Source organism: Garra rufa, chromosome 14 (genome assembly GCF_049309525.1).
Source record: "Garra rufa chromosome 14, GarRuf1.0, whole genome shotgun sequence".
Lineage (NCBI taxonomy): Eukaryota > Metazoa > Chordata > Actinopteri > Cypriniformes > Cyprinidae > Garra > Garra rufa.
Window position 1 is genome coordinate 8,211,424 of NC_133374.1, and position 10,977 is coordinate 8,222,400.

The window sequence follows — 10,977 nt, forward strand, 5'->3', positions numbered from 1 at the left end:
CAAAAAAAAAAACATTAAAAATCAGTGTTCAAGAACTTTTGACTGATATAAGGGAACTCTTAAATATTTTAATAATCTGTGAAATAATATTGTATTTAATATTATTTTACTTTAATAATATTAATATTTAAAATGCAACTGTACAATAATTATTAATAACATTATAAATATTACTTACAAACAAAACCATTAATATTATTTACAAATATTAATATTACAAAAAATCATTTAAAATATATGGTTTACATACATTAAAATATGACATTTATATACTTTATAAAAAAGAAATTTGAGTAAAAATAAATACTGAAGCCGGCCCATGATAAATTAATAATAATAATAATAAATAATACTTTAACTAATGCGTAAATAAATTCATCAATAAATAATGCATACAGAAATAAAAAATGCAATTGTACAATAAATATTAATAACATTTTTATATAAAATCATTATTATTATTTACTGGAAAACAGTAAAGAATATTTAACAACAAATTTTTTTTTACAGCTGATGCCAGTTAATGATCACACAGGCTAGTTCAATTACATTTTAGTATCTAGTAAAAGGTTTAAAAGAGAAGTAATAAAAAGCAGTAACTTGTAAACTTGTGTCCTAACTGCAAGTCTTTTCATCTAATTCAACAGAGACTGATCTGCAAAGTCAGATTATCCATTACACCATTACTTTATAGCTCTGAACATGTCCAAACTGTTTATATCAACACATAACGGACACTGCATCAAGATGTGTGAAGCGTATGCACCTGCAGGCCACGTCTAATTATGATGAATTCAATCAGAAATCATGAAGCTTCACTTCGGCTGCGTTTCAAATCTAAGTCACAAGTCTATCTAGAATCAGTCTATAATGAGGATTCACAGGTTTAAACATGTCTATGATGGGGATAAAAAATGCCCCCTGGGTAGGTTGCTCACTTGGTTTGAGAAACAGCCCAATACTTTTGCGCAACCAGAGGCCCAGTGTGATGGATGGATACAGAGAAGGCAGGCCTCCAGACACTTTTTTGTTTCTCTTTAAATTAATGCTTTACAAACAACTTCACAAAAGATACGAGGCCCCTTGCCTCTATTAGTTTATCTCCAGAATCAGACCATGTACGAAAATGCATTTGTGGTTTTTGCAATATGATGACTGTGATAGGCCTCTGTCTGCATGCACTTCCCAGCATTTAGCTTCACAACAAGAACCAACAAAAGAGAAGTTAACAACATCACACCTTGTTTGGGTCTCCTTCGGCCTTTTCTAGAGAACAGCGGTGTAAGTCCTGGAATGCGATGTTTGGGAGTGTTGTTTCTTTGCCTGTTTTGTGCGGACAACCGTGTGTGTGTATTCAGGCTACAACCACCGCTGCACGAACAGCGGCGAGGACTTCCGCAAACCTGCAGCGAGGAGGATGTCAAAATAAAAGCCCCTGACGCTCTTAGCAGTCTCCATGTGCAGAAAAATCCAACATTCTAAATAGAAATAGAAAAAATATATTTATTTTATTCACAAATGTAAATGGGCATCACAAAAACACACATTTACTGATTTTAAAATAGAAATAGGTCACCACCGCCCTTATACTAACAGCAACATGAAAAAATAAAGCAAAAGTACTGTAAATTACTCTAAAGACTTTTATTTATATTATTAATTTATCTCAGTATTCGGTTTGTTCTGATTGATGTTTTTCATTTGATTATATGTTCATTGTTCAAACTGTTGCTATAAGATTTTTTATTTTAGTTTTTTTTAAAGAGAAAGAGGTTATATATTTACAATATATTTGTATTGGAGTAAAAATATTGTTAAAATATTTATGGTTTATATGGTTTACATACATTAAAATAAGATGTTTATATACTTTTTGAAGAGGAGAATTAAATCAATTTAAGTAAAAATAAATACTGAAGTAGGCCCAAGAAAAAAGAAAATAGTAATAATAATAATAAAAATAATGATGATAATAATAATAAAAATAAATAATAATGCATAAAAATGCATAAATATTTAAATAAATAGTTTTATTTATTTATGCATTTAACGATTTATTTATAATTTTCAATATTTATTTAATAATTTAATATTGAGTAATTTGTAATATTGAGTAATATAGTTGCTATAAGAAATTATTTTAAAAAAGAGAAGGAGGTTAAATATTTTCAATATTTTTGTAATGGAGTAAAATATTGTTAAACAAGATTTATTTAAAATATAGGGTTTACATACATTAAAATATTACACTTATATACTTTATAAAGAAGAGAATTAAAAAATGTAAGTAAAAATAAATACTGAAGAAGGCTCATGATAAATGAATAAATAATAATAATAATAATAATAATAATAATAATAATAATAATAATAATAATAATAATATTACATTAACTAATGCATAAATAAATGCATCAATAAATAAATAGTTTTATATAAATAAACAATTTATTTATATTTAATATAAGATTTTGATTGCTTGAAATATTTATGGGCACTTTCAACTACCATTTTATGAAATTAAAATATACAAATAAAACACAGTGAAGTGCAAAATAATTCACTTTTTTTTAAGGGAGCTGGTTATTGAGATGTTTTGATTTTTAATCGTAATCTAAAAAAGTCCATAAAGTCCATTAAAGTTAATTTCCTCTACATCATGTCCAGCCACATTGAGTAAAAACTGATGGTTGTCATCCAATTTGCAAAATAAATTTCCACGTAAATATTTTCGTAAAAAATCCTAAGCAAAAATAAATAAATAAATCCAAATAAGTAAAATAAACGTAAGTGATTTACAACGTTTATTTTATATTATTCTATCTGGTTTTAATAGTTAGCATTTTAATTAGGATTATTTTAATATAACTACATTTAAATAATTTTAACATTTATTGTTACACCCTGGAAGTATGCTGAGGCCCCCTAGAGGACATCTGGTTGAACCTTTTTTTTTTTTTTTGCTATTTTAAGAACAATGAACATATAAATTACTCCAAAACAAATACAATAATAAACAAAATTTATTTGTACAATAAATAAATAGGAAAAGGGAAAAATCAATAAGAATGTCCATAAACAAATACATAAAAAAAAAAATTCAAAGAATAGATTTAAGGCTTTAAAATAATTGTAACGTTGTTTTTAATGCTTTGTTAATTTTGTTTTATGTATACAGGTAATATATATAAAAAGTATAAAGACAACCTCTGTGCTCATTTCAAAGCAAAGTGGTATAGTCTTTGCCGCCCTCTAATGGTTAAATAATACGCTATCTTTAAACAAACGACTAGTAGAGATGCAGAATAATGCATTTGTAATAGACAGAATGATGAACAGGATGTTTGTTTGTAAAATGGCCCACGCACAGGATAAGTGGTTAAGGTGTGATACTATAATAGTTGCATCACTTGATTTCTTCTAAATCTAGAAATAACTACTGCTAAAACAAATACCTGCCTACATGCAAAACAATGTGAGGTCACAGCACAAGTGTGTGCGGCAGCATTTAAAGAGAGAAATCTGATTGTTGTTTTGACAGAAGGAAATGAGACACATCTCTAATTTCAACATTATTTGTTCTTCAGACATTACACTTTAAAAGAAAAGAAGTTTCAGATTTTGTTTTTTGACCACGGAAAATGTGTACATTTTAATGATTTACTCCTGGAGCCATATTGAAATTTAAATTCCTGCTGAAGAAAACAGCTAAAGATGGTCAACCTGCCTGGTTTTAGCTGGTCATAGCTGCTCAGCAGGCTGGTTTTAGAGGGGTTTTGGCCACTTTCCTGGTCAGTCTGGGAGACCAGCTAAAACCAGCTACTTCCAGCTTAAACCAGCTAAAATCAGTCAACCAGCCTAGGCTGGTTTTTGCTGGGGGTTTTTTCAGCAGGGATATCTCTGAAACGGAGCTATATAGGGCCTTAAAAATAAATATGCCAAAAGGAAAGTTTGTTAAAACCATTATCTAAAAGGGCACTAAGATATCTTTAATACTTGAGTTACAGCAAACTTTTGAGTAAAAGAAAAATGAAACTGCTGTTTTCTGATTTTTGAATGGTCACCATTGGCACATAATGCAACAACGATAGCTAAAGTCAACATTCACTAACAGACCTACCAAACTCTGTGTAAAAATAACATTATGTTGTGCCATCTTTCTGGAGTCATTTCTACAAAACAGTGGATTACTCAGTAGGCTAAATATTCATCCATGACATTTAATATTTGGCTTTCAACACCATACATGTCTATTTTTCGGAAGAAATAATAGCAAAATCTTCAAAAAAAATTTGAGCCGGGGTGCTTTGGTTGAGTAACCCATTAATTTTTTTAATGTATGGGAAATATATAAAATTACAAAATTACACAAATCATATGATATTAAACTGTATTCGATTATATTTACATAGCTTATGTCTCAAATGTTTGTTACATGGTTGTAGCCTACTTGTAGCCCTACCTCTAACTCTAAAACGGCAAACTCCACAGAAAATGAATTAAAAAGTAGCTAATTTAATGATTACCCAGCAAACACAGAACGTTCCCCTAACGTTGGTTTTTGGTTCGTGTTTGGTTATTTTTGGGAACCAATTACTAACGTTATGGAAACGTTAGATTGACGTTAGAATAACGTTCTAGGAACAAAAAAACTAACGTTGTAATGCATCTATCAACCAAAAATTGTTAGCTGGGTAGTTTGATGAGGCTTATGTACTCTTACTATTTCTTGAAAAAGAAAGTCTTTATTTTTCAAGAGTTTAGGACGGTTATATTGTTGCACTTTATTCATAGCAACTACCAGGCGGCGATAATTCCTCACAAACGTTCACATGTGAACGCAGAAGAAGCGCTCGACTCGGAAGCGCATTGAGCGGAAGTGGTTTTTTTCTCGCTCCTCGTGTCGCTCTTCCTTTCCGCCTGCTCGAGTGCGCCATTCACACACACGCTGCGAAGGTAACGACGCAAAACATGTTTTAAAGCGTTTATAACCCTTCTACCTTCATCGAAGTGCACGCATCTGGTTGTTAACACACTTATATTTACATTTTTACCTTTATATGTTATATATAACTTGTAAAAATACTAAATTTAAACGTGTTCTGTAAGCGGTCCGTGGGTCCGCTGTTTCTCCGTTAGAAACGACCATGAGTGAATCCACACCTTTCAGTTCTGTTGCACTTTGTTTTCTGTTTCTCAAATAATATAACAGTTGATTGAATCATGTTAACTGTATTATTGAGGTGCTTCGGCAGAAATTGAATGTGTTAGAGTGCATTTAGGATGTAAATAGTTTGTGGTCGTATTCATGTGTTCAACATGAAGACAGATCGCGTTAATCATTTTTTGTGCTGTCAACATGGTTCGATCGTATAGTTTGTGTTGTTACCTGAAAAATATTGCTTTTTAAGTTAATTTTGTAGTGCATTAGGATTGCCTAGTTTCTATATGGAAAAAATGATTTAGACACTCTTGTTCTTATTAAATTTATTTAGTATTTTTACTCTATATTGGTAAATTATGTAGTTACTTTAGTCACACATCTGTATGACTGACTTTTATGTTTTGTGGAAACCCCTAAGCACATAAAATAATAATCTCGTTTGGTTTGATAGATGGCTGAAGATTGGGAGGCTGTACCTGCTGTTGCTGAAACACCAGAGATCAAACTCTTTGGCAAATGGAGCACAGATGATGTGCAGATCAATGATATCTCCCTGCAGGTATGTGTGAAACATTCATAGACAACATTTTTGTGAGAATTGCTTTTTATTTGCTCATTAGCCCTTATCATTTCCCATATATAGAAGTTCATATAAATTGTTCTATATATACAGTGGTTGCTGAAATTATTAGAACACTAGTATTTTCACCAGATGGTTTTAAGTCAGTTATTTCTATCTTTTGCTGTAGTGTGTCAGTAGGAAATATCAGATTACATTTGCAAATGTTAATTTAGCCAATAAGTAATAATCCAGTGAGAGTCTGACAACAGCCAGTGCTCCACACAGGGATTTGGTCTCATCATCATCCAGTCTGTTTGTAATGATATGAAGAAACAGAATAAACTGAGACAGATGAAATCCAGAAGAACTGTGGCAACGTCTCTAAGATGCTTCAAGAAACCTACCTGCAAAGCTACAGCACTTATGTAAAAATGCTGTAAAATGAGAATGCTGTCAAACAGTTTCTTTATTACTTCACTTCTATTAACTAAATTAAATCAACATTTGATGGGACCATCCAGGTAGCTTTGCAGGTAGGTGTCTTGAAGTATCTTGGAGACGTTGCCACGGTTCTTCTGGATTTTTCTGGACTTAGTTTGTTCTGTTTCTTTATGTCATTCCACACAAACTGGAGCACTGGCTGTTGTCAAACTCCTTGTGCACGCAAAAAAAAATCTCACTGGTTTATTACAATTAATGACAAAATGAATGTTTGGAAGTGTAAACTGATGTTTTCTACTGACACACTACAGCAAAGGATAGAATTAACTAACTTAAAACCGTTTCTAGCTGGTGAAAATACTAGTGTTCTAATACTTTTGGCCACCACTGTTAATGTATAAAATATTAAATAGCTCTAGTTTTTGTTGTGATACACTAAACAATTCAATTCAGTTACTAAGAGCTGTCCAATAACATTCCTCAAAAGTCTGTTGTGTCGTCTTTTGATACTTTTAACATTTCTAAATATGTATTTATGAAATCTTAAGTTGTTTCAGTCCAGTAAATGTTTATATTGAAATATTATTTACTGTATATGAAAGTTATGTTGATTTCATGGCAAAAATGCTTAATAAAATGGTATGTATCTCTGATTCAGACAGAAGATGGCATGTAGTAGATGTTTTAGTAATAATGTGATCATATTGATAATTTAGAGGCTGTATCAGATATAATACAATAGGGTTGAGCTGATCAACATGTATTTCTCTCTTTCATTAGGATTACATTGCCGTGAAGGAGAAATATGCCAAATACCTCCCTCATTCCAGCGGCAGATACGCAGCCAAGCGTTTCCGTAAGGCTCAGTGTCCCATTGTGGAGCGCGTCACTAACTCCATGATGATGCACGGACGCAACAACGGCAAGAAACTGCTGACCGTCCGCATCGTGAAACACGCCTTCGAGATCATCCACCTGCTCACCGGCGAGGTGAGATGACAGTTTTCCACAGATTTATTAATGCCTGGTTGCCTTTGGTCTGGCTTAAATTTTAGTAGAATGTATATGTTGTATTATAACTCATCAACGTATGTCTAAGATGATGTGGCTTTCTAAATAATAGTTTTTATTTCCTTTCCAGAATCCTCTGCAGATTCTGGTGAACGCCATCATCAACAGCGGCCCTCGTGAGGACTCCACTCGTATCGGACGTGCTGGAACCGTGAGGAGACAGGCTGTTGATGTGTCCCCTCTGCGCAGAGTCAACCAGGTCTGATTCCCCAACTTGACATAACGTTTGAGTGAGAGTTTGCTAAAACATTGCCTAAATGGTTATTTCTCAATTGGTTAACCTTAGACAAAGAGCATGGCATTAAGAAAATACATGTTTACTTTTATGAGACCAATACTATTCCAAGACGCTCTACCAAGCCTCTTCAGACTTGGGTGGACATTCATAGAAAATAAAGAGCACAGAAATGGCAGGTGATGATATGATCTCATCATGTTACAATTTTAGGCCATCTGGCTGCTCTGCACTGGTGCAAGAGAAGCTGCTTTCAGGAACATCAAGACTATTGCAGAGTGTCTTGCCGATGAGCTCATCAATGCCGCCAAGGTGAGATAAACAGTCTTTTACTGCTATCAAAGCTTTCAGGGCATCAACAGTAATTTATCTTTTATTAATCTTTTTATTTGATGGCTATTAAAGTTCTTTTTTTTTGTCTGTTGCAGGGTTCCTCCAACTCTTACGCCATCAAGAAGAAAGATGAGCTGGAGAGAGTGGCCAAATCCAACCGTTAATCTCCATTTTGTATAAACTTGGATTACAATAAAGGAAGAGTGAAACCTATACTTGTCCTATTTTTTTTTTTTTTTTAAATGTGACCCTGTACCCCAAAACCAGTTATAAGGGTCACAAGCTTTCCATTGATGTATGCTTTGGTAGGATAGGACAGTCTTTGTCAGATGGAACTATTTGAAAATCTGGAATCTGAGGGTGTGAAAATCTAAATATTGAGGAAATTGCCTTTAAAGTTGTCCAAATGAAGTTCTTAGCAATGCGTATTACTATTCAAAAATTAAGTTTTGATATTTATGGTAGGAAATGTACAAAATATTTTCATGGAACATAATCTTTACTTAATATCTTAATGATTTAAAAAAAAAAAAAAAAATCTAATTTTGACCCATGCAAATTGGCTATTGCTACAAATACACCCGTGTTACTAAAGACTGGTTTTGTTGTCCAAGATTTTTCGAGTCAGGTAGTGTACATTAACAAAAAGATGAATTTTGGTCTTTTTGTTTGATGTACCTCAAACAAAAGGAGTTTTTCATGTGCGCCAGTATAATTTTGTTATACATGCTGTTTTAGCAGTTGTGTGGTCTAAAATGTCTTATTTTAAGTATTTCTGTACACTGTTCATAGAACCTTTTCTGCCTTGTTTTTTGATCATGATTTTTGACCATCTTCAGTCACAAGACCCTCAGTCATTTGACTTTCCATCCTCTCCCTTGCGTGTCTTACATTAACATAAATTCTCTAATCAAAATCATGCTTTTGCTCTACTCTTGCCAGCAAAAGTGTTGGATCGTAACTTTGAGATTTATAAAAACCTCTTTTTGCATACTGAAAAGTAAGCCAGCTTTTTTTTTTTTTTTTTGTAGTGTGACGTTAAGTTTCTTCTGCCTCAGTGATTATATGAAATAACGTAGGCTATTCTGAGACCTCTGCCAATAATGTTTGACTTCAGCTGCGTCAAGCAACTGCTGAAACCTGAATTGAATTATGTTTCAAGGTGGAGACATTTTTAATGTTTAAAGGGAAGGGTTACCGCTTGCATCTGATTTGAGGGTCAGATCACTGATAATACAACAAGTAGATCAGATAATGTACAAACTGGGATATTCTGAACTGTAATTACGCTGATTAATCATTGGAGACCAAGGAAAATCTAAACATGTCGCAGATGTTTAGATGCATTCTCTTCTTTTGTCTTCTCCCATCTGTGGGTAAGTGAAAAATAAGTCGTTGCTGTCATTTTTTCACACTTGTTTTATTGTGACAGTTTAACAGTAAATTAGATCTGAAGTTCAGTTCCACCTAAATGAACTGGATATGTAGTCAAAACAATTTATTTAGAAATCTTAATTTCTCACATTATCAGTTTATTGGCTATGGTTTTTCTACAAAAAAAATCAGACATCTGTTAGTATGACAATATTTACATGACTATCAGTACTTTGTTGACCAATTACCATGCAACTTCTGTTCAGTCTGGTGTAAAAAGATTGCATTAGCAATTAAAGAAAAAACGCTTAAGCAAAACCTGATCAGGTCAAGGTGTCTGAATAATTTTTGGTCCGAAATTTACTGGAAGTCCACTGTATGAAGAAATTTTGGGTATAATATGTCAGTTTACTTTATTTTGCTATCCTCACTTACATAAATGAACTAGTATCCTGCATTTATCAGTAAAAAAAAAAAAAAAAAAAAAAAAATATATATATATATATATATATCTACAATGTTCTATTTAATTCTTTTCATCTGTTTTCTTGTAGTTCCTCTGTTCTGTTATACGTGTGTTTTTCCTGCTATATCACCACTGGACTGTCTCAAGTTCCCTACTATGTGTCCACCGGGTCAGCTCTGCCTTTCTAGCAAAGCTGTAGCACAGCGGGGTATGTAAATGTAAAAGTCATCCTGTACTTGATTTGATTTCAAGCAGAGAGAACGTCTTCATAGGGCTATTCTATAAACATTTAACCAAACCTTTGCATTACCGTGCATTACTAAAATGAGCATGAAAGCCTTTAGTAAAATTTGACAGAATTGATTATACAACTTCTGAAGTGATTATTAATAAAAAATACAGGGGGATTTATAAATTCTGTGCATGTCTATGAATGTCATTATGTAATTTTCTTTGCACAGGGGACTTTCAGGTCGTCTTGTATGAAAAGAGCTGTGTTCTTCCTGCTCTGTGTGGACTAAAAGGAGAGAAGTTTGCAATGGGTTTGAACTTCACTTTCACCAATGACTGTTGTGATACTACACTCTGCAATGGCGTCTCAAGCAGTTCTGCTTTCATCTGGTTCAGCAACCTGCTCTCACTTCTTCTGACATTGTTTTATTCAAAGTAAGCTTAAAGGAGTAGTTCACTTTCAGAACGAAAATTTACAGATAATGTACCCCCTTGTCATCCAAGATGTTCATGTCTTTCTTTCTTCAGTCGTAAGGAAATTATAATTTATATAATGGACTTCTATGGTGCCCCTGAGTTTGAACTTCCAAAATACAGTTTCAAAGGGCTCTAAGGTGAGGAAAGAAGGATCTTATAGCAAAACGATTGGTTATTTTCCCCCAAAAAATTACAATTTATATACTTTTTAACCTCAAATGCTCGTCTTGTCTAGCTCTGTGTAGACATTAAAAAGTATATAAATTGTAAATGTTTTTAGAAAATAACCGATCGTTTTGCTAGATAAGACCCTTTTTCTCGGCTGGGATTGTTTGTAGCCATTTGAAGCTGCATTTAAACTGCATTTTGGAAGTTAAAACTCAGGGGCGCCATAGAAGTCCATTATATAGAGAGAAATCCTGAAATGTTTTCCTCAAAAAAACGTAATTTCTTTACGACTGAAGAAAGAAAGACATGAACATCTTGAATGACAAGGGGGTGAGTACATTATCTGTAAATTTTTGTTCTGAAAGTGAACTACTCCTTTAACTAATAGACTCTATTCAGATCAGGCAATATGTACACAATTTTTTTGAAACCTGAGTAATTGTAATAATTGCTAT

At 32.9% G+C, this 10,977-nt stretch overlaps 3 protein-coding genes across 3 annotated transcripts in view; 2 read left to right on the forward strand and 1 right to left on the reverse strand.

The window, feature by feature from the left end:
* The window catches only part of cab39 (calcium binding protein 39), an 11,964-nt gene extending 10,589 nt beyond the window's left edge, over window positions 1-1,375 (reverse strand). Inside the window, exon 1 of the mRNA XM_073817653.1 lies at window positions 1,241-1,375. The gene's annotated coding sequence lies outside the window, so the exon portion shown is untranslated. The remainder of the gene's footprint in view (window positions 1-1,240) is intronic.
* Window positions 1,376-4,906: 3,531 nt separating this feature from the next.
* Window positions 4,907-8,019, forward strand: rps5 (ribosomal protein S5). The gene is made up of 6 exons (XM_073817718.1): window positions 4,907-4,956; window positions 5,616-5,723; window positions 6,948-7,157; window positions 7,309-7,437; window positions 7,687-7,785; window positions 7,902-8,019. Exons 2-6 carry the CDS (start codon window positions 5,616-5,618, stop codon window positions 7,968-7,970), a joined length of 615 nt encoding a protein of 204 aa, XP_073673819.1. The 5' UTR covers window positions 4,907-4,956; the 3' UTR covers window positions 7,971-8,019.
* A 1,111-nt stretch (window positions 8,020-9,130) lies between these two features.
* Window positions 9,131-10,316, forward strand: lypc (ly6 domain containing, pigment cell). The gene is made up of 3 exons (XM_073817496.1): window positions 9,131-9,182; window positions 9,735-9,854; window positions 10,108-10,316. Exons 1-3 carry the CDS (start codon window positions 9,131-9,133, stop codon window positions 10,314-10,316), a joined length of 381 nt encoding a protein of 126 aa, XP_073673597.1.
* Window positions 10,317-10,977: the final 661 nt, after the last annotated feature.

Bases quoted from the DNA above. Each gene is read 5' to 3' on its own strand.
- rps5 (XM_073817718.1), top strand. From the start codon at position 5,616: ATGGCTGAAGATTGGGAGGCTGTACCTGCTGTTGCTGAAACACCAGAG. The intron at 7,438-7,686 runs GTCTGATTCCCC...TTACAATTTTAG, and splicing joins CTCTGCGCAGAGTCAACCAG to GCCATCTGGCTGCTCTGCAC. The intron at 7,786-7,901 runs GTGAGATAAACA...TGTCTGTTGCAG, and splicing joins AGCTCATCAATGCCGCCAAG to GGTTCCTCCAACTCTTACGC.
- lypc (XM_073817496.1), top strand. From the start codon at position 9,131: ATGTCGCAGATGTTTAGATGCATTCTCTTCTTTTGTCTTCTCCCATCT. The intron at 9,183-9,734 runs GTAAGTGAAAAA...GTTTTCTTGTAG, and splicing joins TTGTCTTCTCCCATCTGTGG to TTCCTCTGTTCTGTTATACG. The intron at 9,855-10,107 runs GTATGTAAATGT...TTCTTTGCACAG, and splicing joins CAAAGCTGTAGCACAGCGGG to GGGACTTTCAGGTCGTCTTG.